Raw genomic sequence first — 25,925 nt, forward strand, 5'->3', positions numbered from 1 at the left:
CAGTCCCTGCCAGGACAAGTGCAATAAAACTGTAGCCACGAAGTAAAAACACAGACGGCTCGCTCATATTTAGTGAACAGTAAACAGAGAAAAGAGTCTCACAGCCAAATGCAGCCCAGACACCACCAATGAGGTCACAGAGTCCGAGGAGGATTGAAAAGTCCCTGAAAAGCCCTTTTTCTACCATGCTATCTCTGTTCCATACATAGAGGTGACTAACCCCAGACTCAGGGAAGTAGAGTCTCCAAGCCTGTGCCACTTCACAGACTTGGCCTTCTCCTGAAGGGCTCTAGGAGTGACCCAGTCTTTACACCGTGTCCTGCCCAAAGAAGACCAGAACTTGAAGATCCTGGTTTTGTCTTATTTTATTTGCTTTGGTTTTGTCCTCATAGGAATGTTTTTAGGAGGAAAAATGAATCTATGTAAGGACATGGGTCCTTTCACCTAGGGAACCAAGAGAGAGGTATGGGGAAGGAAAGCTACAGTAATATGTGGAAGCTGGTCCACTGTGGGTGTGGGACAACCTTCTCTGTAGCTCTGATCATTTTTGAAAACTATTTGCAAGTGAGTCTTATTCCTCTCTACTACATGTGGCTCGTCTCTTCTCATTCTGCCCTCTGTGGAAACAGCATAGTAGCTGTTAACTCTTCCCCATTTAATATTCATGAAATACCCTTTCCCCATTCCTGAAGTATAGCTCCAAATCAGTTTTATGGAAGAAATCTCAACTCCCAGTTCTAGCGTCAAATCCCTTTGAGAAGACTGTACACTGGGGACTTGTATGTATATGTTACCATGTGATAAACAAGGCATTTTCCTTCGATTAAGCAGTGGCAATGAGCACCAAGCTCAAAGCCTGATCTGTTACATATCCAGAGTCCATGGAAGAGTTCTCAGTTTGTGGACTCCTGATGCACTGCCCTAGCTTCTAGACCACAAAGCTCCTTCTGAATACTGTTCAGCAGCTACCGGAGAGACCCATGAGAGAGACGGTGACGTGGAGTCACAATCCCTGCCAAGTATCTGTTATGCATATCACCATGAGGGGTACCTCTTAATATTTCTGCTTCATTCTTTATACAACTAAAACTTAATAACAAATACTACCCTTAGAATATTATTAGGAAGTTCTTGCCTGCTGAAAGGCAGAATTTTAGAACAAATATGTTTTTTTTCTTTCTTTGTCCTCTCAACCCTGCTCTCCAACCTTTTTCCATGGAAGAATAGTAGAAAGAAAAGAAAGCACAGAAAGTCCCAGAATAGTTTCCACTTGCTCAGATGTGGCAGAATAAAGCTAAAGTCCTCCATATCTAAAACATGTATCCTCTCTAACTTACTCTTGAACTTTGATAAAAAGGTTGATTAAAAATATCACAATATTTGCTCCTAGAAAATATCAAATTCACTTTCATTACTAAATGGTAACTTCCTTCTGAGTAAATGATTAACTACCTTTTATCATGATCCTCCCTTTTTTAAGATAAGGAAACTAAGGAACAACAAAAACCAAGTAGTTTTCCCAAGACCTCAGAGCCATTTCAGCAGCCAAGCCAATCTTGCTGGCTCTCAGATGCAAGCTCAGGCTTGTGTACCAAAATGAACACATAAGCCTGCACACGCATGCACGTGCACACACATATAGACACCTTTCCTACCTCATCAAATCCCATCTTGTCTGGATATTTAGGGACAAGTGAGACATACTTGGAGGGTTCCATTGGAGGACGGTCAACTGGAAGACACAAGAAACATGCAGAGTGCTTTGTTAATGAAAGGGTCAGAAATCAGAATTCCATCCGCATGCCTGATCTCTAGGGCTGGAATACAAGTTGGAAATACAGGGCAGGGGACAATGGTAGCAGTTCTCCAGGACTGAGTAGCCACACAGGAACCCTGATGGTCAGGGCACTGGTTTCAAGAGCATTTGTTTATATGGAAATTGCAACATTTGCTCCACTTCCCTTAAGACTTATTTCAAGAATATTTGGGAGGCAGTTTAGGATAATGGTGAAGAGGAAGGGCTCCAGAGGATCTGGGTCCAAATCTTGGTTTGTGAAGGAGTAGGAGAGGTAGGGGACCTCTTTAAGCTCATTTCTTTGGTATGAAATTGGGATAATAGAAGTGTATCTGTGTTATAAAATTTAAATGAGACCTGCTGCAAAACACTCATCACTTTAACATGGTAAATGCCCAACAACTCTTAGCTATTGAAAAAGCTCAGAAATAGGCTTGAATTTTTACTGAAAAATACTTTTTTCTCTACATTTAAAATTGTCAAAGTGTGGGACTATTTTTATCCCACCTGGGCAGGTTTAGCTGTGGGTGCGCAAAAGGTCCTTTGCTTTAACAGGATCTAACCACGGAGAGCTGGCCCTCATCTAATGGGAAGATTCCAGCTGGGAGCGACACTACTTCTCCAATAATGACAGTTTTATTTATTTGATACTCTAAAAAAGCTTCCTTTGCAAACTGGGTATTTTAAAGTTTGGAAGTAATATTGGTTAAGAAACCTGAAAAGGCCTTGAAGAATGTTTGGTATTATACAAATTCAAAGTCCTCATTTGATTTTCCTTGAAGGGATAATACGAAGAAAATTTAAAATGAGAGCTGATAACTGGGTTGTTGAAAGAACTATGGGTGATAGCCATGACTACTGTAACGTATCTGTTCCCCTCTATTCCAGGCACAGGAGAGGAATACACTCTCTTGCCCTTGAAGTTACTCAGGGCTATATGACTTTCTGGGGAAAGTTTACAGTATAATGCTGCTGCTCCACTCTCCAAGAGCTCCCCTGCCCCTGGTCCCACCACAGTGCTCGTAGCGGCATGTGTGGATATGGAGCAGCTGCGAATTGGAAGCAGCCTGGAACGTGGAGCATCAACACATGGAGGGCAGCTCCCAGGAAAGACACCAGCTCTGCAGACTTGGATAGCAAGAAATAAGCCATTGTTGTATGATGCCAATCAGATTTTTATATTCCAGCATAACTTTGCCCATCCTGAGATACTGTCCGAAGGGTATGATCTGTTTAACTTCACTGAAATATTATAGAGAAATCCTGACATCCAATTTTACTTATTGGCGAATGATGTGAAATTCCAGAACATAGTGAGACAGAGTTCTTAGGCCAAACACAAGAGCTGGTCTTATTACTTCAAACTTGACACAATCATGTTTCTGTGCATATGCAGCGCAAGTGTTTGTCTTCCTAACAGCAGCCCAGAATATTCTGGTCCTTTCTGCTCCATTCCACTCCTTATAAGTTTCTTTTAAAATCAACAGGGAGGGTCCACCATGTACAGGGTTAGGTTTTTAAGAGAAAGAAGCTTAATGTACCAGCTTCCTCCTGTTCATGACATTGTCTGAGGAGCTGTCTCTCTCTCTCTCCTGGGGCCTGAGACTTGGGAGGACGTTACATTTTGAGTTACCCATTCTAGGCTGCTGGTCTCCTTTGGACTCACATGGCCTGTGTGGCTTTAACATTTCAGCCAAAGAGACTACTTTTAGCAACTTTGTTTCCATCAAACACAGGCAGTCATTGCATTCACAGGACAAGTGTTGCAAAAAAAGCCACAAGTGGTTGGCTCCCGAAAGTCATCACTGAGCAAAAATATCAGAGAAGTGTGCTTGGGTTTTGCCACTGAAGGCAGCAGTAAGCCATAGAGGAAAACAGGAAGTGATACAGTGAGTCACCTAAGAAACTTAGTCTGTGGGGAGAAGGATGTATCTTTGCTGACAACAGACTTGAAGGTTAGGTATATCCTGGCTTCTGTTTGTAGTCATTTCTGACTCCATCATTCATAATTCATCTGATCTCCCATTAAATCCCTTCCTGGAAATAATCCTTCCCTGTACTGCCACTTGGGACAACGGGCTTCATTGCTTTCGGGAAAGTTTCAAGATCTAGTGTGAATAATTACAGCCATTGTTACAGGGATCTTATCACTCACAGAACTCTGGGTTCTGTGAGTGATATATATGTCACATATATACTTGACATATCTAATCACAAATATTTAATGTTCACATGTACCATGGGATATGTACGAGTGTCTCAATTTTTATAGACAAGGTAACAAACGTTAAATAACGTGCCCAAGATCACAGAGCTGATAGAGCTGGTATTTGAACCTAGGTCTGACTCCTGCACTGGAGCTCTTAATTCCCATTCCACATCATCCCCAGAGCTAGTCCTTGGTGGCCACTGGTATTAGCCAACAAGGCAACTGGGCTTGGTCTACAGTAGCTCATTTAAGCCCAGTCATGTCTGGAAAAGTACCTGATAGATTGTACTTTGGATCAAATTCTACCGCTTCTTCTCTATAATTTCTCCTAAACTTCTTCCATTGTTGTAGCCTAGCTTGGGTGCTTACCCACTGTGTCTGGGCTGTTTTTGATTTTTTTCAAACACTAACATGCTCTCAGTCTTTCCTATTCTAATTAATCATGCTCACTGTTGTCAAAATAATCTTCCGCTGCACAGCTCTGCTCTCAACCATAACAGTCACACTCAACACTACATTTAAGGGTTTAACAGGTTGCTAGGTGTTTTCATAGTCACCATGTAATTTTATCTTCAATTTTTTTTGTGTTTTTTTTTTTTTAACAAATAAACTGAGACCAAGCCAGATGTAGACTTGTCCAAGGTCAAATACTGAGTTACTGGCAGAGCTGGAACTCAGTTTTAGACCTGACTTCAAATCCAATTATCTTAGTAATTTTTGCATGAGGTACTGTTGTCTCAAAATGTCAATACTGAGAGCAGGTACCTGAGCCTTCCTATCACCTTATGCTGTAATTTGCAAGAGTAATCTCCTCATGCTTTATAAACCATTTAAATCTAACATCTTTACAAGATCTGGCCTCCTGTCATTCATCTCCCAAAGGCAGCACATCCCCAAATTCTCTGTGCAACTTCTAATGTACTAAATGAGTTATCACATGAAAAGAGATGGGTACAGTGCTTTTAATAAGTGTCAGTCATTGTCGTCATAACCCTTCCCTCACCTCACTCAAATTCTTCGACTCTGATTTCTAAAACTCCAGTCTGCAATTCAGAAACTTCCTGACCATCCCCTTCACAAGATTTTCAATTCTCATCCACTGATGCCTGAAAAACCCTAATCCTGGTTAAACTCGTTGCCCACTTACTCAGCACCAAGAGGACTACTGTTAGAAACACACACTATTGTGCTGACTGAGTCACTTCAGAGCTACAATCACAGATGTCAAATTGGCACTTGACACTACCAAATGATGTAAATGTCCTTTCATAGTAAATTTATTTTCCCACTCTTTGAGAGATTGTATCTTATGCCTTCTCTCTCCTGAAATCTCCAAAATCTCTGTCTAGCTCATGACTGGCCTATATACTTCAGAAAGAAAATATTCAAAATCAAATTAGATCTACCTTTTCAAACCACCTCAAGTCCACAAACCAAACTGCATGTGTATCGATACATTCTGCCATCCTATCTGCCACAGTAGATGAAATGTCTATCTAGTATAGCCTCTCCAATATTGTCCTGGGCTGCAACCAAGGATAAAAACCCTCTTGTTTTCACCTTACAATTACCTTCTCTTCTACATCATCAAGATCTCCTTATATATTGGATCCTTGTGATTAGCATACAAACATACTGTTATATTTCTATTTTTTTTAAAAAAACAGTGCAAACAGACAAACCCAACCCAACCAGAAAAATATTTCCCTTGACCTCCCACCTCCAACAGCCTCCATCTGATTTCTCCATTCCCCATCCCATCAAGATTCAGCTTTCTCATCTCCCCATTGGCTTCTCTTCAGTCCACTTGAATGGATTTGTGTCCTCATCATTGCACTGAAGTGACCCTTATCAAGGTCATCACAGACCTCTGTCTTGACAGAACCAATGACCAATTCTTTATCCTCATTTTCCTTGGCTTCTCAGCAGCATCTTGGCTCTGTCTTGAAACACTTCTCAATTTTTCCTCCCAGCTCTCTGGCTGTTTGTCTTCCCCAGGGATCTGTCCTCTTCTCGTCCTGTGTTCTTTTACTGCATGAGTTCACACTGTTCCATGGCTTCAAATATCCTTCCGATGCTGATGATTCTCAAATGTCTGTCTCTAGCTGGAGTTTCTTCCCTGAACTCCAGACTCATATATCCAACTATCTTCTGGCTTTTCTATTTAGATGCCTAATAAATATCTTAAGCTTACGTGACCAAAACTACCTCCCCACCCCTGAGTCTTCTTCTATAAAGTCTTTCCCATCTCAGTAAATGGCATATCAGGCTAAAATCCTGGACTCATTCTTGATTCCTTTCTTTCTGTCATGGACTACATTCAGGTCTCTGTATGTCCTATTGGCTCCACCACCAAAATATATCCTCAATTTGTCTGTTTCTCATCACCTCCTTGCTATCGTTCACATCCCAATCACCATCATGTCTCACCAGAGTGTACTGGTCCCCTACACTCTGGTATCCTCACCACAGCCCAAATGATCCTTCTAAATGCACAAGTCACATCAGGCCAACCCCCCGTCTTCCAGGGATTCCCATTACTCTTGGAGTAAAATCTAAATTCCTTACCATGGCCAGAATGTTCGGTGGGATCTGGACATTTCTTCTCCCATTACTCCATCTCCCTTGACCCAACTCATTCTTTATACCCCAATCACGCTGGCCTTTTGTCCCTGGAACACCCCCAAGCTTTTCCTGTCTAACAGTCTTCACATGTGCTATTCTTTGTACTTGGGACATTCTTCACCCAAATATTCATGTGGCTGCTTCCCGGATATTTTGTCTGTTGTCTAACTCTCTGTGTTAGAATATAAGCTCCCTGATGGCAGGGTTTCTGCCTGTTTTGTTCACTGCTATATGCCAGCATCTTGAACAATCTGCAGGGTACAGTATGTGTTGAATAAATCCTTACAGCCTGATTATCTCTTCTAACACCTTCACTGGTTCCTTAAGATGGCCATTCTTCTTGATCTGAGCATTCAAGGACCACAACAATGAAGCCACCCCACCCTCTCAAACTTTATTTCTGCCTACTGTTTTAAGTCAGCTCTCCTTCAGAGTGAGAATACTTTGTCGTTTCTTGGTCTGTTTCCTCTGCCTGTAGAGTCCTTACCATACCACTCCTTTTGTTTAAATTTTACACTTCTACCCAAGCTTAGCTTAAGAACCATTAGGACTTGAGGCTCTCCTGGATCACACAGGCCATAGCAATCTCTCTCTATCCCAAATTCTTATTTCTTTGATATTTTCTCCTTTCTCAAAATGCTACACTGCATTGTGAGTGTTTTTTTTTTAAACGTCTGTCTGTTTCTCCTATTAAATCATAAGTACCTGAAAACAGAGAATTGATCATAAAATGTTTTGAATCCCCAGTACCTTCATAGAAGACACATACATTACAGGCATTCTATGTTTGCTCATGAATAAAATGCATGTATTAATGCAAGCTTGTTTAACCGTGGCCTGCCGGCCACATGTGGCCCAGGATTGCTCTGAATGTGACCCAATACAAATTTGCAAACTTTCTTAAAACACTCTGTGATTCTTTTTGTGATTTTTTTTTTTTTTTTTAGCTCATCAGCTATTGTTGTGTTAGTATATTTTATGTGTGGCCCAAGACAATCTTTCTTCTTCCAATGTGGTTCAGGGAAGTCAAAATATTGGACACCCCATTCCTATTCTTCAATCAGTGCAGTCTAACAACACTATTAGCAGCCATTTATTTGCTGCTCATTGGGTTCCAGGCACTATGCAAAGTAGTTTTAACAACTAGTTAATCTTTTACTAGAGAAGGATACTTGACTGACAGGATTTTGTCATTGCCAACTTTTTATTAATCTTACATGGACCTCTAGGCCATATTTCTGCATTATACCCTTCAAAATTTGATTTTTCCAACATTTTCTTATTCCGATTATGCTCTATATTTTTAAAGTTCAGAAAAGGAGGTAAGTATAAGAATAAAATAAAATGTGATATGTAAAGTGCTTAGCACTAGAGGTGGCATGCGTTGGAAGATCAATGATGAAAGTTATAATTTACAGGTTCTTCTCAAATGAACTCTACCTGGCTAGCATGGTAGTGTGCATATTTGTAATTTGCAATCATTAAAATCTTTATTGATGACATGTGTATTTCTATGTACTGAGAACTTACACTCTCAGCCCTGTGGAAGAAAACAAGAGAACATAAGGTCTGGCTGGCCGCTCTCTGAGCTCAGAGAGACTCTCCCTACTTGGGAGTCAAGACCAAGAGCCATGAAACAGGGATAATAAGGGACAGCACTTTATCGAGAGCTAAAAGGAGTCATAATAATAGCAGCACCTCATGATTTTATAGAGTTGATATATTCTTTTGTTTGCTCCTCTCAACATTGCAAAATCACTCTATAGATGAAGAAACGAAAGTCCTGAAATCTGATTCTCTCTTCATACGTGACAGTGTCTAAGTTCAAGCCCATTATTCTGGCTTTGGTTTCAGTGCTCTTGTCAATACAGTTTTCATTCATTCATTTGTTTATTTGTTCATGCATTCAGCAGATATTTTTTCGTAACAACTACATGCCATGCACTGTGCTAAGTGCTTGGGATTCAAAGCAATAAGATGCCATCCATATCCTTTAGGGCCTAGAACATAGGGAAAGTGGCAGAAAAAGTATGTATTAAAGAAATTCACAAAGGAGATTACTGAGGGCTGGTTCAAGAAATACTGTCACAGTGAACCAGCTTCTTATTCCATCATTTTATCATCAGTCATTCAGTCATATAACAAATATTTACTAGGCATCTACCAGGTGACAGACAATGTGCTAGGTCCTGAGACTAACATGATGAAAAAGGAATTTATAGTGTAGTAGCAAGGGAGTGGGAAACAGATACTCATAGATAACTCAATGAATCTAAAAATAAACTCATGGTTTCTCTTTTCTTTTCTTTCTTTTTTTTTTTTTGAGATGGAGTCTCACTCTGTCACTCAGGCTGGAGTGCAATGGTGCAATCTTGGCTCACTGCAACCTCCGCCTCCTGGGTTCAAGCAATTCTCCTGCCTCAACCTCCTGAGTAACTGGAACTACAGACATGCACCACCATGCCCGGCTTATTTTTGTATTTTTAGTAGAGACAGGTTTCACCATGTTGGCCAGGCTGATTTCGAACTCCTGACCTCAGGTGATTCACCTGCCTCGGCCTCCCAAAGTGCTGGGATTACAGGCATGAGCCACCACGCCGGCCATGGTCTCTTTTCAAACCTCTCCTTTATTCTACATGCCCTATTCCATTTAAAGTTCCTAAAATCATCCCCAGACACTGAAGACAGAACTTAGGAGTTTTCTCTATGCCTCCCTTTTGCTCATCCAACTACAATTAACTCTTGGCTGTGTCCTTTCAAGACTATGTCCTAAGCTTCTGTTCCTTCCTCTCCATTCCCACTGCTACTGCTCTAGGTCAGGTCTTCACCACCTTTTGCCCAGTAGCCGTGAAATGTCCAAAGTGGTCTCTTCACCTCTGGTCTGAGACCAGCAGCCACTGCCCATGCATCCCATGCATGCTCCACCTACACTTTTCTAACCACTAGAGTGACCTTTCTAAATCCAAATTCAACCTGACATTTCTGTGCTAAAATCTTTTTGAGAGTGCCCATCCTTTCAGCTAAAGCCCAAATACCTTCTTATACATCAGAGCTTCTTGGCGGGGCTCCTGCCCATTTTCTAGCCTCAGTTCCTGCTGTTCCTCCCTAACGACCTCCACTGCCCACATATATACCTCCTATGCTCTACTGATGAATAATAGAAAATAGTCCCCACTTTGGGAAGCCATTTCAACATCTTCCCCTAGGTTAGGTGGATTGGTTACTTTCTCTTTTAGCTACCATTGTACATCACATATAATAAAAAGCATAGCTACTGATGACTGAGCACAGCAATTCATGCATCATGCCAGACCCAGAGGCAATAACAATAGTGTTTAAGGACATGAACTTTGGAGATAGCAAGATGGGTTCAAATCCCAATCTGTCATTTGTTTAGCAGAATGCTCTAGGGCAAGTTACTTAAGGCAACATCTCATTATTTTTAATCTTTAATATGGGCATAATAAAACCCCTTCATTGAGTTGTTGCAAGGATTAATGAAACAATGTACAAAAAGTGCTTAGCACTTTATGATGTAACAGTGGTATCTGTTACATCACGAGCTATTGTTAAGTTGAAATCATAATTACTGTGGCTGTATTAGACATTTTACATATATCATGATGAATCTGCCCAAAAACCCTGAAAGTTTTCATTATTTCCATTTTACAACTAAGGATATTATTTACTCAAAGTTATATAATTAGAAAGCAGCCAAGTTAGGGTTTAAGTCCACACCACAAAACACTGTTATAGCACTTATCAGATCCTTTGGAAAGTATTGACTTGTGTACCCAGCTCTCTTCCAGGATGGGAAGCTCCCAGAAGGCAAAGACCTTGTCATATTCATATTTCCCATAGGAAAAGTTTAGGAAACAATGAACAAATGAGTAACTATGTATTCAGCCAGAGGAGACTGACAGCTGTGAGATTCCAATCCTGGAAGAGAAGGGAAGTGGCTGGTACGGTCACTGTGGCAATGGAACGACAGCCATCCCCCCCGCTCCTGGGTCACTCACTCATTGCTTCAATCTGCACATGGATGAGGTTCTCGATGTCTTCCTGCAGTGTCTGATGGGACTTCAGGGGGATGGGCAGGTAGCCATAGTGCTCTCTGTTGCAGAGGTACATCTGGATGCCTGAGGATCCGAGAGAGGGACAAAGCCAACAATCAGAAAACACACTGCTGAGTGACAAGTGAGGAGAAGGAACCTGAACTGTGTCTGATGCTGAGTTTGACATTGCAATTACATAAGTGGTTGTTTCAGGTATGTCTATAGACCTTAAAAATGCTCCTTTATTCAAAAAGTAAAACACAGCATTGGGGACTAATAAAAACACTGGGCTATTCTTCAACCCAGAGGAAATTGATTTTTTCTCTCTGAAGAAAAACCCAAACTCGTGGCCTGGAATGAACACAAAAGGCATGAAAGGATCAAAAGGGAGGCAAGGAATTCCCATTCCGGAGAGCAGAATGGAACACTGTAATCCACCTACAGGAAATAACGAGAAAATGAGGAATGAAATCCACATCTGATATGAAAGCAAACAGGAAAATTCTGTAACGCTGACAGATTATTAAAGCTAAATCTAGGCATACATAGAACAAAAAACAAAAAAAGCAAAGGAAATTTAAAATTCTCCAAGATTTTCCTTGGTTTTATTGCTTCCCTTAGCAGGCATGGATTTGGAGCCAACCAACAGATATGAAACTTCCAAAATCAGTTCATATAGAGACAAAAGAGTCTGCATTTCAGAATGTCCTTTTAAGAACCTGTAGTGTGACAATACCAGAAACATGCAATACCCTTTTCATATTCAAATTAGTCTTCATAGCCCCACCTGATAACTTGCACAGTTATAAGGCATCTGTGTTTAACCAGACAGCTAGAAATATAGGAATCAGGATGGTCTTATACAGATCATTGGTCAGCAATTGACACTCCTCATCAATGAAAAGACTGCTTAGTGAAAAGGATGAGTCCGCCATGTATCCAAGCCTCTGGTCCATGTATCCAAGCCTCTGATTTGTTAATTGTGATAATCATCACTGTCTTCTGGAGAGAGAATTTTCTGCATAGGGACTCCTCTATTTTGTGCAGATGAAATTTCCTCCGGTCGGCTACATCATCTGTCAAATCAGGTGAAGCTGTCTCATGGAATTAACAGAGAGGAAGGAGAAAATCAAATAACTTTTATTCCCTGCTTTTATGGAATCTGGCTTGAATCAAGGTTGGTCTACCAAGCACTGTCCCTTCTCTTGCCTTCACCGAGCAAACTCATTAGCTCTGCTATTTGCCCACATGAATGCTTCTGGGGAGCTTCAAAGTACACCTTCTTGTAAAGTCATGATGAATTCAGGAAGTGGAAGGAAAAAGATATTAAAGTTGCATCTCCACCCTAATTAGGCAAACCATTTTACCAATTAACTTTCTGAGGCTTCCATAAAAAAATGATATGATACATATCCAAACTATCCATCAAGTGTGAGGGTACAAGGAAGGCATTTTTAGACATGCAAGACCATAATATATTTACTTGCCATCATACTTTTTCAGAAAGTTACTGGATGATGTGGGAGAAGGATGAGGAGGAAAGGAAGGAAGAGGAGGAGGAGGAAGAAGAGGAGGACGATTATAACCAGCAAGAAAGATTATAAACAACACGAACAGAAGAGTCAGTGTATAAGAGAAGAGAAATAAGTCTTAGGTCGATAGCTGCAGCACCACTCGGATTAGAATATATTAGAAGGCTCCAGGACAGACATCTTCACAAACATGCAAAAAAGGACATCTGACAAATCTGAACATTCTGAGAGGAGTTTGAGGTGATTAGTGATTAGTTTTGGATCATACCAGTAATAATAAAACTAAGCAAAAAAATGGTAATTATTAAAGGAATTGCCTCCAAAGAAAATTAATGGCAAAGGAAAACTAATCATAGCCTATAAATGACCAAGCTCGGAGTTAAGCTTGCATGATTACAACAAGAACACTGACCATCAATCTGTTTGAAATGACATTGGGAGAACAGGGTGTTGAGAAGAATGTGTTTGCATGCAGAGGGCAAAAGGCAGAAAGAGAGCTAACTCCTCACTGTCCACAGTGGAGAGTCAATATATAATGCCTATGGTGAAGCCAGAAAATCAAGAAGTAGCAATGTATGCATATTATTTAACATGGATGTAAATATTATACTAAAATGATCACTTAAAAGAGATAACAGTGGTTGCCTTCTGGAGGACAGAAATGATGCAGGGTGATGTGCAAGGGACTGTTCTTTTCTTAATAAACCATGGGGAACTATAAGAATACTTTCAACCATGTGCACGGGCAGTTTGATAAAAGAAAATGTATTAATAATTAGATAAAGTCTATGAAAGAGTCTGCACTCCCAGTGAAAGCTGCTTCTGGGGAAGACAATTTTTCTTTTGAAAAAGAAAAGTGAATTACACTACATTTTGAAGGACTTTGTTTTTCTTTTAAACATATAAAACATTTTCTTGTACTCACATAGTAACTTAACATTGCAGATTGATAAAATTATCCCTATCTTTGGTGATGAAAAATCAGACTCAGGCTGTCACTTGTCCAAGGTCACATAGTAGGTCATTAGTGCCAAATCTTTGTCCCTAAAGAGCCAATGCCAAGTGCTTTCTACCCACCGGGTAATTGGAAACTCAGTTCCAAGACCATTAGTCACTAGGGGATTGCCATCCCTCCACATGGGGACAAATGTGACCACTACCAGTGGTGTCCAGGATCTGTCTGCCTATTGCCCATATCACTTGCCTCTTTTGACTCACATCAGACATTTGGAAGATGACTGACTGGCGCCGGGATGTTTCCTGTGGCCATAATACAGAAACCAGATCATGGGCCACAATGGGAAGTGAACTCTTGACCCTGGACTCATTACAGTCACAGAGACTCACCTGTGACCATATGTGCTCTCTTCTTGGGCTAGCTGGGTGGCCAAGCCCCGCTCACCAGCACACTTGGATTGCCCCTCACTCATCACCCACACGGCGCAATGGCTAGAGTCTGGGGTGAAAGATTTAGGACTGAGGTTTGTGGTTGGATGGTCCTGCCTGGGACATAGATGATACACAGCTAGGGAGCTTCAGAAGAGTGAGAACAAAAGAATACCAATTATATTTCATGAAGAAAGAGGGAAGGTGCTTTGCTTTAAAACTAAGGAAGAAGAGCCTAGAGACATGCTCTGGGCTGCACATGACTCCCAGGCTCATTCACGTTTCTCTGGAAAATACTTAGAGATAAGTACAATATTACCTTAAAATCCACAGTTGTCAAGAAATACCTTTCATTTCCCCAAAATGACTGAATCTTTCCTGCCTTGACTCCTGCCCTGTTCATGGTCTGAACTGCCAATCTGGCCCGTAGCTTTCACTGCTTCATGACTATTAGTTGTGTTTTCACACATAAAAATCTTAACTCCCAACTAACACAGTGCCAGGAACAGAAGGAAACACTTGGGAGTTCATCTCTCTCTTTCCTTTTCTATTTCTCCTCTTCCCAAATGAGTCACCAAACAACTGTGGGTGTCTACCTGCTTTCAGTGTTCTAAAAAAGCCTTTGCAAAATCTGACCAACAGCACACAAAGTCCTGGTGAACAGGCGAAGCACAGGGCAGAGCTGAAAAATTCCTGCTTAATCTGAATCACTTTTTCCCACCCCAGTATCTAGGTATTGGTTTCATACAATGTATCATCATAATTTAGTGCATGGGGTCATAATAACGCTTTGTTCAGTGACTATAAAGGAGGACTCTGTTAGGCAGTGCCATTCGTGTAATTGTTAATATCTCACTTTCTTGGAACATCTTAGCTTCAGCCTCTGAAGGAAAGAGATTGGCACTCAAGGACTCAGATGGCTCTGTCTTTGTTTCCTATCCTGGGGAAGTCAGAGCAAATCACAGACCAGATGAAAAAAGCAGGTTCCATTAACATTGACATAGGAATCTTTGCAAAAAACTTCCAATCATATGAAGATTGCTTTTGCCTAAACACAAGGGCTACAAAATGCCTGCACCTGGCCAAAGGGTCTAAATTGCTCTAGCAGCCAAGGGGGAAATCAGCCTGATCCATTACTACCAAATATTCTCATTCTCAGCAAATCTACAACTGATGAATGGGACACCTATGGCTTTAAGGAGAATCTGATGTGTGAACTGTAGCTTGAATTTGTATTAACATTCTCATCTGCCAGCCACTTTCTCAGCTGCCTGAAGATCTTTGCACCATGTTTTCCACCCTCAGTTATATGGCCACACTGAGTTTATTCACCATCTTCTTGGTTTATAACCTATTTGTGCTAGTAGTTAAGTGACACATTTCTGGCACATTAATAATGGGACCCAACTTCTGTCAGGAAAGTCTGAATTATCCTAATAAAGCTTTGCTCTGTTAGATGCCATGTGTCCTGCTGTTGAACTGCTCTTGTGAATTGTGTCCTCCTGAAGCAAGTGCAGGGTGAAATGAGAAAAATAACTTTCCTTCCTGTTGACTTGTCTTTCTCAAAAATCTACAGGCCTCACTAGAAATGCTTTCCCAGTGGTTCATAAAAGACTTCAGTCTCGCTTTGCCTCTCCTTCCACAGGGACTGAGGCCGAGACTGTTTGGTGCCTCTTTATCTGTTCTTTCCTTCTTCTGGAGTGTGAAAATTGCAGTGCATGCATGCAGAGAATAAAGATGACATTCTGAGCCTCCCTTACAGTGAGGTATTGTCCTGTGACTAAGCTCTGGCTAACGGGATTTGCATGGAAGTGCTGCATTCAACTTCTGGATTGCACCCTTCAAGGGACAGGGAGAGTTCTCCCTGCTGTTTCTGCCTTGCTGGCTGAAACGCATCCGTGGTGGTGAGACACCTGGGACTCCACAATTAAGGGCAGTACCTCGTGGAGAGTGAGAAGCCTGGGACTCTGAACACTTTGTGGAACAAAGCCACTATAGCAACTCAGACTTCTTCAAGAAGAAATAAACTTCCATTTTTAAAGTCTGGGATCTTTGCCAGTGTTGTTTTAGGCCTCTGTGACAGTTTCCTAATTAATAAATGGACTTCTGTGATAAACAATTGCAATGCAGTAGCACCATAGAGAACCAATCACCTTCCCATAACTCCCAACATCACCACCAGTCCCTCCAACCCAAAACAGAGTGGGTTCCTGGATAGAGGCCAGCCCTGGCTCTTGGTAATTGGTGCTCCCAGGGACAGCAACATAGAGGGTGCTGGTAAGGTTACTGCAGACAATTTATTGCCTCTCACTACCCGAAATATGAGGGTATTTTTAAAAATAAGATGCACAAAACAAAGGAGCTGGTCATTTTGCTGTGTCTCCATGGTGGTACTACAACCAAAGACAAACAGTACCTGCTTGCCTGCTGGAGAAGGCAAAGACAATGATGTCATCAAAGGTCCAGGTGTAGTCCTGGTGTGGGGGGTAGAAAGTCAGCTTGTCCGAGGCCTCCTTCCTGAGGTCAATTAGGAAGGTGGAGTGGACCATGGGGACGGGGAAGCAGCCTGACCTCTTCCATTCTCTAATCTGAACGTAGTCTGGGGTCCTCTTATAGAAGCCCTGTAAAAGAGCAAATAGGTGGGTTGTGTTTTCTGACCTGAAGTCTTCATCCTTCTCAGTCATTTGCTAGACTGATTCCTTTCAAGTCGTCACCAGCTAAATACAAGCTCCCAAACAAAGCCACCTTCATTCCTCTTATCATGGCCTATGAATTTCCAGGTGAGCACAGGAAATGCTATCTACATATAAAATAATACTAAAAGGGTCTTGATATAAGAAATCACTTTGATTTCAACATATCTTTTGATTTAATAATTTCATAAAAGTGTATTTTATGTTGACTTATGATGAAATATGAAGCATGAGTATTAAGAAGTGACAGAGCAGTTAAGAGCACAGGTTCCAGTGTCAGACTCCCTGAGTTCAAATCCCACCTCAGCTACTTATTGTCTGTGGGTATGGGGCAAGTGACTCAACCTTGCTGCACTTATTTCCTCATCTCCAAAACAGGGATGATGGCACTATCTACTCCACGGGGTTAGCTGTAAAATTTAAGTAAGGTAGAACCTGAATAGTGTTGAGTGTACTGCCCAGCACCAAGAATGTATCAACAAATATTGGCTCCTATTAAAATGACATTACACTATGGTTAATATTTGTAATTAAACATGCATTACTAAGATATACAAATGAGGGTCTTCTTTCAATGCAGTTACTTAGTCAATATACTGGTGAAGCTGCAGCTGCTCCACAGTTTTTGGGGATTCAACTTCTGAAACTTCCTTCTGCACAAGCACACGGGACAACCAGTTTCCTTATTCCAAAGCTCAAGTCATTTCCAGAAAAGATGAAGATATATCTCAACAAAACATGCTTACGAAACATACTTGTGGAAGCTTTGCCAGGCATTTTGGAAAACGTTCTAGGTGATGGCAGCTCACTGGGATGAGTGTGAAGTTTTGCAAGGCCAGCACTCTGAAGGGCACGGCACTCTGGATGCAGAAGTTCTTATGTGGTCATTAATCAGTTGCATCACTTTATGGTCACATTTCCTGTTGTCATTCAGCATCCACACATAAGGCGCTACAGCCTCATCTACTTCTCTGACATTCCCTTCAAGTTCTAGAAGAGTGTCCTAGCTTAGCTAACCCTAATGCTGACCCCATGATAAGGGAGGAGGATCACAAATGAGGACTTAGAAGATGTGAGTCTCAGAGTCATCTTAATCACCTTCTAGCTGTTTGATCTTAGCCCATGGCTACCTTCTTTGAGCCTGAGCTTTTTATCCTGAAAAACGGGATAATAGCTGCTCTGTCAATCTCAAAGAGCTGCAGAATGAATCACATGTGATAAGGTCTATGAACCTATTTTGGAAACTGCAATTCATTATATGAAGTATTATTATTACTATAATTTTTTATTAGCCTTTAACTTAAGGATCATTTAACATCCTCTATGGTTTCTCCTAATACTTCAGTTTATGAGCAGTCTTCCAAGGGATAAAGGGAACTTGGGTTTTTAAAAAGGCTGTCTAAGTACTTGTGTCAAATATAAAGTTCTAGATTACTTAGGAACAATATTCCCAGAATGAGAAGCTTGGAAAATCCATGATGATAATGAATCACAGAATATCCTTGGGGTGGGGGTGAGAAGGAAGGAAGCAGGGAAAGTGAGAGAGAATAAATATGCCTCCTGCAAAGAGGCAGAGATGATGAATGTGTTTCTTTTTCCATATAAATTGAATCTTGTTGGTAATAATTCCTGTTCACTGGCCAGACAACATCAAGGTCATTTTATTTTGAATGCGTTTAAAGACTCTGGGAACCAGGCCCTTACTTGAGGTTATGAAGTCACTGGCCTTTTCTAATCCTGCTCTAGTAGAGACTAACTGGGATGGTAGAAAGCCAAAAATAAATGGAGGAAAATAATAATTGTCCCTAAGTTGCTCAGAATTTAATTTTACTGTACAAAATAAGTGAGCACATTTCTCCTATTTGCTTTTAAGTCTGAAAGCAAATAATGAGATAATACAAATTTGTAGGCTGTGGCCACTAGGATAACCCACCCTTGTTGCTGGTGTCAAAGCACAACTCATTAAAAGCAACCCTCAAGTGACTCTGCCATGTGAAACACTGAAAGTGTATGAATTTAAACCAATATAATGTTTTCTCCCAAGGAAGTGAGAAAGTGAATGGCCTTTAGAAATATGAACATATTACCTTCCCAAAAGAGACATAGAAAATAGCACACATTCAAAATCTCTTACAACTAGAAGAAATAATTACAACAAAAGAGGAATGTTTCATCCAGTGGTATACCAGACCACATATTGTTAAATTTTCAGAAATTTTGCAAACCAGTTGACATGTTGATAGCTTGGAATCCATAAAAACAAAAATCGTGTTAATCCCCAACACTCTAATGACACCTCAGGTGGCAGTTTTGCATATTTTTAATAGCTATATCATCAAGTGACGATACTGCAGTTTACTTAACCTTTCCCTTAGCTTAACAACATTTAAGTTGTTTGCATGGTGGGAGCATTTAAACCATAAAAATTGGCAAATGCTATCAACTAGGGTTTTTCCCACAAAAAGCCAGTTATTAAACATTTATCAGCACACTACTGGCCTTATTTCTCATCCAAAACAAAACCAAATATAAAGGGGAGACTCAAACTTTAGCCCTTTGGCCATGAGAATACATCGAACATACTCTCCGTTTTTTTGAGACAGGGTCTCAGTCGCTTAGGCTGGAATGCAGTGGTGTGATCATAGCTCACTGCAACCTCAACTTCTTGGGCTCAAGCAATCCTCCCTGCTCAGCCTCCCGAATAGCTAGAACTATAGGTGTGCACAACACCACACCTGGTTAATTTTTTCATTTGTTGTAGAGATGAGGTTTCGCCATGTTGCCCATGTTGGTCTCGAATTCCTGGGCTCAAGTAATTGTGCCTCCTCAGCTTCCCAAAGTGTTGAGATTACAGGCGTGAGCCACCGCTCCTGGCCAATATACCTTATTTTGTTTAGCACATTTTTATCCTACATTGATATATATTATATTAATCAGTTGAATTTATCTCTCTAATTCTTTAATTAAAGAATAAAAAATACAACCAGCCATGAGCATTCACTAAAACAGACCTCTAGACCTTGAAGATTTTACTATGAAGAAAAGAAATAATAAAAATTCAAACCTTTTTTAACTTGAATTTCATAAAAATAACCTAATATGGTAGTTTTCATTATTAGAACTCTTTGGAAATAAATTTGGCAACATACATCAAAGGTCATTGAAATATTTATAGTCTTTGTCTCGGTAATTCCACTTCTGAAAAGCTATCCTAAGGATATAATCTTAAATGCTGAAAAATTATATTAATCATGATGGTCATGATAGTTAAAAGTTGTGAATAATTTAAATGTTTTTCAAACCAAGATAAAGGTTAAGTAAATTGGAATATAGCCACTTGATGATAATACAGTTATTAAAAACGTGCAAGTTTCTATCTATGATGTTGTCACAGTGATGGGGATTTAACATGTTTTGTTGGTTTTCTTTTAAACTTTTTTTAATTTCTAAGTTTTTCTATAGTGTTCTTATGTTAGTTTTGTAATGACAAAAAGAATTAATTAAAAATAGTAATTCCTGAATTGGGTGGGGGGAAAGTACAAATTCCAGCATGCTTTATTGGCTAATTTGAAGTTTCTAAGGCTAAGCTCTTTAGACTATTTTCTTCAATAATTAATTAATACAGAAGGGCTCAACTGGGTGGTAGCATTGGACCTAGATTTACTGCCCTTCCTGAAACATGCTTGCTCTGGGAACACAATGACATGCATGTTTCAAGGGAGTAAACAGGAGAAAGGTGAATGGGACTACATTGACCCGGTATTGCCTTGTTAAAACTAGTAGCCTTAATTCATTTAAGCAAAAGACTTGCCTTAGGGGTGATTCCGCACCAGAAATTAGAATACAGGCCCCGAGACTCCAGCATGGGGGCCACAATAGTTTTGTTTTCTGCAATCAGTAGATTGAGGGTCTGTGGATTAGTCAGGAAATTGTCAACATCTATGAACTAGGAAAAGAAAAGGATAATGTTAGGTGAAAAGGTACTTTTCAGTAATGAGTTTGAGAATAACCCAACCCTTCTGAAGGATCCCAGAAACTTGCTCATGACATATGGAACTAGTTATCTAGGTCCTCCTTATTGAAACCCATTGCAGCTAGGTGACTTTCATTCAGTCAAAATACATTTAGTCTAACTTTCCTACGTTAGGCTCTGCATAAGGCACTAAGCAATAAATCGGTGCTGCTACACTGGGCACAGCCTCAACCAGGACCCATCCTACACTTTGGCTAGTGTTTTAGGCACAAGATATTAATGGTTCCCAAGCCATTAAAGGTTCATTCAAAAACACTTATTGACTGCCCAGTCTAGGTATAGATGGGCATACCTACTTAGCTTTTCTATAGTAATGCCAGAGTAGCTCAAAACAGATCTATCAATGTATTTTAATGTTGTAAGTAGAATTTTTGTTTAAGTACATTATATCAACTCATGCTAACCAGTGAAACTATTTCCTATTCTTAGAAGTCCATGTTAACGGTGATTTATTTACAGAGACAGTATAACAACAGATTTTAACATATAAAAGAAATAATCATACTGAACTGTACACTGAAAAAGGGATAAACTGACAGATTTTACATTTTGTAGGTTTTATCACAATTAAAAAATCAGAAGTCTTCATTTTTATGATAGTCCATCTGTTTACCCAAAATTTTGTGATTTAGCATTTGTACACTTCAATGGCATTTAAACAGCTACACAACGTTAAATATTGTCAGTACAATTTGAAAACTTCCATGAAAGGATTTGTGTCACAAGTGTGCATGACACATTATTGGGCAGATTTTCACTGTGGTGGAGGGACTGGGGATGGACATAAGTTCTCAAAGAGAGCATCACTGGGAGCAACCAGGAAGCCAAGTAACAGATGCTACTCCCCAGATCATTCAGGAGCAAAAGGGAACCGATTCAGAGCTGTTCGGCTCAATTATTTTTTTAGATAATTACTTTTCATATCCCCAAATTCTTCCAAAAAGTTATAAGAACAACTTACATTGTTTTACCTACAGCATTTCCCATGAACTAGAAATATGCAGAGTTCTTATGCCTGTTGCATGACAGAGACCAAAAAATTCAGGCGCTTCTTCGCCTACCCTCGAAAATGCATGTGGGCCTGAAGATGAAGTCCAGGTAGCCCAATATTAAACTACCAAAAATTTCCTTGTTCCTTTCTTAAAAAGTCGGGGAGGCACTGCCTAAGCCAAAGGTTGTTTTGATTGCTTCCATGGTTCTAGTTTTTGGATGACTGATTTGGATACATTCAAGATGACAGCTGTCAAGAAATCAAACATCTGTTTTTACCAGAATGTAGTCTGACCATTTTTCCCTCGCAGTTCGAAGGGCTGCCTGTCGTAGTTTCATCACATGGGCAAACCGGGAGCTTGGCCAGTGCTTTGGTCCAATTTCATCAGGGTAAGACCTAAAATAATAATGATAGCTCATCATTATTGAGTACCTACATGTACCAGGCTCTGTCCTAAATGTTTATATGTATTCATTCAATCTTCTATCAACCACAGGAAGTAGATACTATTATTACAATCATCTCTATATTACAGATGAGGAAACTGGAGCAATGAGAATCAAGTAACTCACTGCTCACTGTAAACAACAATCTTTACATGAAATATTTCAATGGGTTCTCATGAGAGCCCTTTGAGGTGAGTACTACTGTTCTCCGCATTTCATAGGTGAGGATATTGGGGTAGAGCAGTTAAGTCATTCATCCAATGTTACACAATGGGGCACAATCAAGATTTGAATCCAAGCAAAAAGCTCATGTTCCTAGACAATTTTTATACATCCCAACATCAAATAAATTTAGAGAGTATGCAGTGTAAAACATGAGTTTCCCAGGAAAAACAAAGGTTTAATTTACTTGTTGGTGTCTCCACAAATGATTCCACACAGTCTAACACATTGATCTGTCTTAGATAAAGTGAGGTCATGGAATCTCTATCAAGATTCACAAAACAGCCAGGCCAAGCCTCCTCCATGGCCACACAGGCAAGTGGGTTGGAGCACACTCCAAAACCCTTCTGAAGGCACCCAACTGGCACGGACATTGATACTGTTGCAGTAACCCAAAACTGGCCACCACTTCAAGATCTCATAGCTGCACTGGCAGTACATTTGTTTTAGTGAACAAAAAACTGCAAAAACAATGAGACTGTAACTCTACAAACAAGGTTAATAAAACTATATACAGCACAGGAATTCTCTGGAATGTCTTCCCCAATTATTGTTTCAATGAAAATCAATGGAATTCTCATTTTTCTAAATATATTCCCCCCCAAAAATGCCTGCTCTAATATTTTTTCACACTGACCTTGGCATATAATAGATTTAGTCAAAACCTGGCTGCAGAGAACATTACCAAGATGCAAAGAAGGGACACAAAATATTTCTATGCCATTTTTATTAGGCCAAACTCCATTATAAGGCACTCTAAACGAGTGTTTACAATCTTTTACGGTGTTCAGACTTCACTGTTAAATTTTGCTTGAATTTGAGAAATAAATAGGTATATATTATATTATATTGTATATATTTATTTTATAATATAAATATTTATAAGAATTCTTACATATGGAGAGACTAGAAGAACAGAAACTTGTTCTGGAATAGCATTTACTATTACTATAATACAATTTCGACTTTCAATAAATGATTTATCTGGGGAAGAAATTCAGGCAACTCCTTCATTCTATTTCTACAATTGGTGAAGGTAAAATTGTAGTAGCTTTGGGAACATTTATAATAGTAAGTTTTAAACACATTTATTCTTGTTCTTATTTGTTCATCCAACCAGTATTAATTTAGTATTAATTTAGTGCCTGCCAAGAATATGGCTCTGAGGGGATAGGGGGAATATAAAGTGTTTATATATTCTAGCCCCTGCCAAAGAACTTACAATTTATTTAGAAAAAAAACACACTAATTGCATAGTTAATTAACGATGTTAGTTACATATATCATTGTGCCAAAAAGGATGACATAGAATATAAGCAATACAATTTGAGACAAAGGTAGATATTTATAACTGAATGATTAAGAATAGGTTTCTATAGTAGGCGTGATTTAAGGTAAGAGTTAGTTATAAAGAAGGAAAGGGTCTTCCAGGACCTGCACAAGCAACAGTGTGGGGTTTGGAAATAAAAGGAACGTTCTGGATAAAGCACATTTTCTTTTGGTGCTAAATTCATGGATTTTAAAAATATAAGTCTTAGGTGTTTGAACTTTGTTCAGGTCCTAAAGAGTAAGTAAAGTATTTTTAGTAAAGAAATGAAACCATTTCATTTGTATCTGAGGTAGATTGATTTGACTGTATGGTACGTAGGATGACTTGGAGATAGAAGCAATTAAGAAATTGCTATGGTGGCCAGGTGCGGTGGCTCACGCCTGTAATCCCAGCACTTTGGGAGGTCAAGGCAGGCAGATCACGGGGTCAGGAGATCGACACCATCCTGGCTAACATGGTGAAAACCCCTCTCTACTCAAAATATGAAAAATTAGCCAGGCGTGGTGGCGCACACCTATAGTCCCAGCTACTCAGGAGGCTGAGGCAGGAGAATCGTTTGAACCCAGGAGGCGGAGGTTGCAATGAGCCAAGATCGCGACTCTGCACTCCATCCTGGGTGACAGAGCGAGACTCCATCTAAAAAAAAGAAAGAAAAAGAAAAAGAAATTGCTATGGTAACCAAGCACAATGGCTCACACCTATAATCCCAGCACTTTGGAAGGCCAAGGTGGGAGGATCGCTTGAGGCCAGGAGTTCAAGAACAGCCTGGACAACATAGTGAGATCATGTCTCTACAAAAAATAAAAACAAAATTAGCCAGGCACAGTGGTGCTTGGTTGTGGTCCTAGCTACCCAAGAGGCTGACTGAGGAGTACTGCCTGAGCCCAGGAGTACGAGGTTACAGTGGAGCTACGATCATGCCACTGCATTCCAGCTAGGGTGATAGAGTGAGACCCTGTCAAGAGATAAAGAAAGAGAGACAGAGAGAAAGAAAGAAAGAAAGAAAGAAAGAAAGAAAGAAAGAAAGAGAGAGAGAGAGAGAGAGAGAGAAAGAAAGAAAGAAAGAAAGAAAGAAAGAAAGAAAGAAAGAAAGAAGAAAGAAGGAAGGAAGGAAGGAAAGAAGAGAAAAGAAGGAAAAGAAAGAAAGAAGGAATTTCTATGGTTAAGATAGGAAATAACCTAAATGAGCATCAGTAGGAGATCAATTAAATAATTATGGTAAATGCACACACAACAATGATTATGCAGAAAAAAGAAAAAAAGAAAATTAGCTCCTTAACTATTGCTATAGAATGATTACCAAGATATAAGTTGAAAAAAGCAAGGTATATGTAGAAAGTATACACATTTTCACTATGATCCTTCAAATATAAAAGTTTATGTTTAAAATATGAATAAATAATATCAATATTTAAAAATATACACTGTCATGTCAATTTATTTATGAAGTAATGAAAACCTGAACTTGACTGGCAGCTGTGGGAGTAAACAGGAAGAGAGTACTGTGAAGATCTCTAAAAGGGAGAAATCGCAGATATTCAGAACTCACATAGGTGCAGAAATGAAAGACAATGAAAAGCACATGTGCCTCCAAACCTGGAAGCCCTAGAGAGCTAGTTAAAGAGGAAGGGTAAATAATGAGTTTACAAATTTTGCTCTTGCTACTCACTCCGGTTCATCCATAGGCCTCCACTCGACATAGTGATAGAGTCTCTGTACATTTTTCAGCCACTCCCTGAGTATTTCTGTTGTATTATCCACATTGTGATCGGTGGCTGCCCTGCATGAGAGAAAGCACAATATAGTTTAACTATGTCATCCACAGAAAGAGAGGGAAATCCCAAAGACACCAAACTAACTGAAAGAAGAATGGCTACTCCTGGAAAAAAAAAATTGTATATGTGAAAATAATTCCCTCATAGTCCAAACTAGACAATAAATTTCTAAAGTGAGAGACACTGCTTAAAATCATCTTTGTGTCGTTAGATGCTTAAACAGGGCTCAACCAATTGGAGAATGTGTAAATAGTTGCATTAATAAATAAACACATGAAAACACCAAGGATAAAATGAATTAACTGAGAGTCAATTAATGAATCTTCTTGGAAATTTTTCTATATGTTTTAATTTTCAGTTACCCGGAATGTAAACTCTGCTTTTTAACTTCACTAACAATGACCCTCAATTTGAGCAATAATTCTGCTTTATCTTCATTTCAAGTCAATTTCTGACCACAACAAAATATCTAGTCAGTGCTGCTTTAATCATTGTGAAGCTACAATAATAATTCTTAATATAAAACTCAAAAATTAAGGTATCTTCAATTATCTATTTTGGATTAACTTTATCATCACATTTACAAAATAGAGCATTTTCAAAAGTCTTTAAATAATGTATACAAAACTTGTGCCTGTTCTACCTTGAAAGTTTAACAAATGAATCTGCTTGTAAAGGGGCTTAACTCATTTATTAAAAAAGTATTTTCAAATTGTATCGCAAAGCAAAACCCAACACATGTAAAACAGTTATTCAGAACACCTATAAATGAAGAGATAATGAAATGAAAAACAGAAAAAGAGAAAAAAGCAGGAGTTGTAATCCTGACAACA

At 39.6% G+C, this 25,925-nt stretch overlaps 1 protein-coding gene across 2 annotated transcripts in view; it reads right to left on the reverse strand.

Moving 5' to 3' along the window:
* COLGALT2 (collagen beta(1-O)galactosyltransferase 2) overlaps positions 1-25,925 on the reverse strand; it is a 103,671-nt gene that overhangs the window by 18,343 nt on the left and 59,403 nt on the right. For both annotated transcript variants that reach the window (XM_028851339.2, XM_015122025.3), the window contains exons 2-7: positions 24,987-25,097; positions 21,598-21,715; positions 20,107-20,241; positions 16,019-16,223; positions 10,649-10,768; positions 1,656-1,732 (exon numbers count right to left, since the gene is read on the reverse strand). In XM_028851339.2, coding sequence (XP_028707172.2) covers positions 1,656-1,732; positions 10,649-10,768; positions 16,019-16,223; positions 20,107-20,241; positions 21,598-21,715; positions 24,987-25,097 — 766 coding nt within the window. The remainder of the gene's footprint in view (positions 1-1,655; positions 1,733-10,648; positions 10,769-16,018; positions 16,224-20,106; positions 20,242-21,597; positions 21,716-24,986; positions 25,098-25,925) is intronic.

Source organism: Macaca mulatta, chromosome 1 (genome assembly GCF_049350105.2).
Source record: "Macaca mulatta isolate MMU2019108-1 chromosome 1, T2T-MMU8v2.0, whole genome shotgun sequence".
Classification (NCBI taxonomy): domain Eukaryota; kingdom Metazoa; phylum Chordata; class Mammalia; order Primates; family Cercopithecidae; genus Macaca; species Macaca mulatta.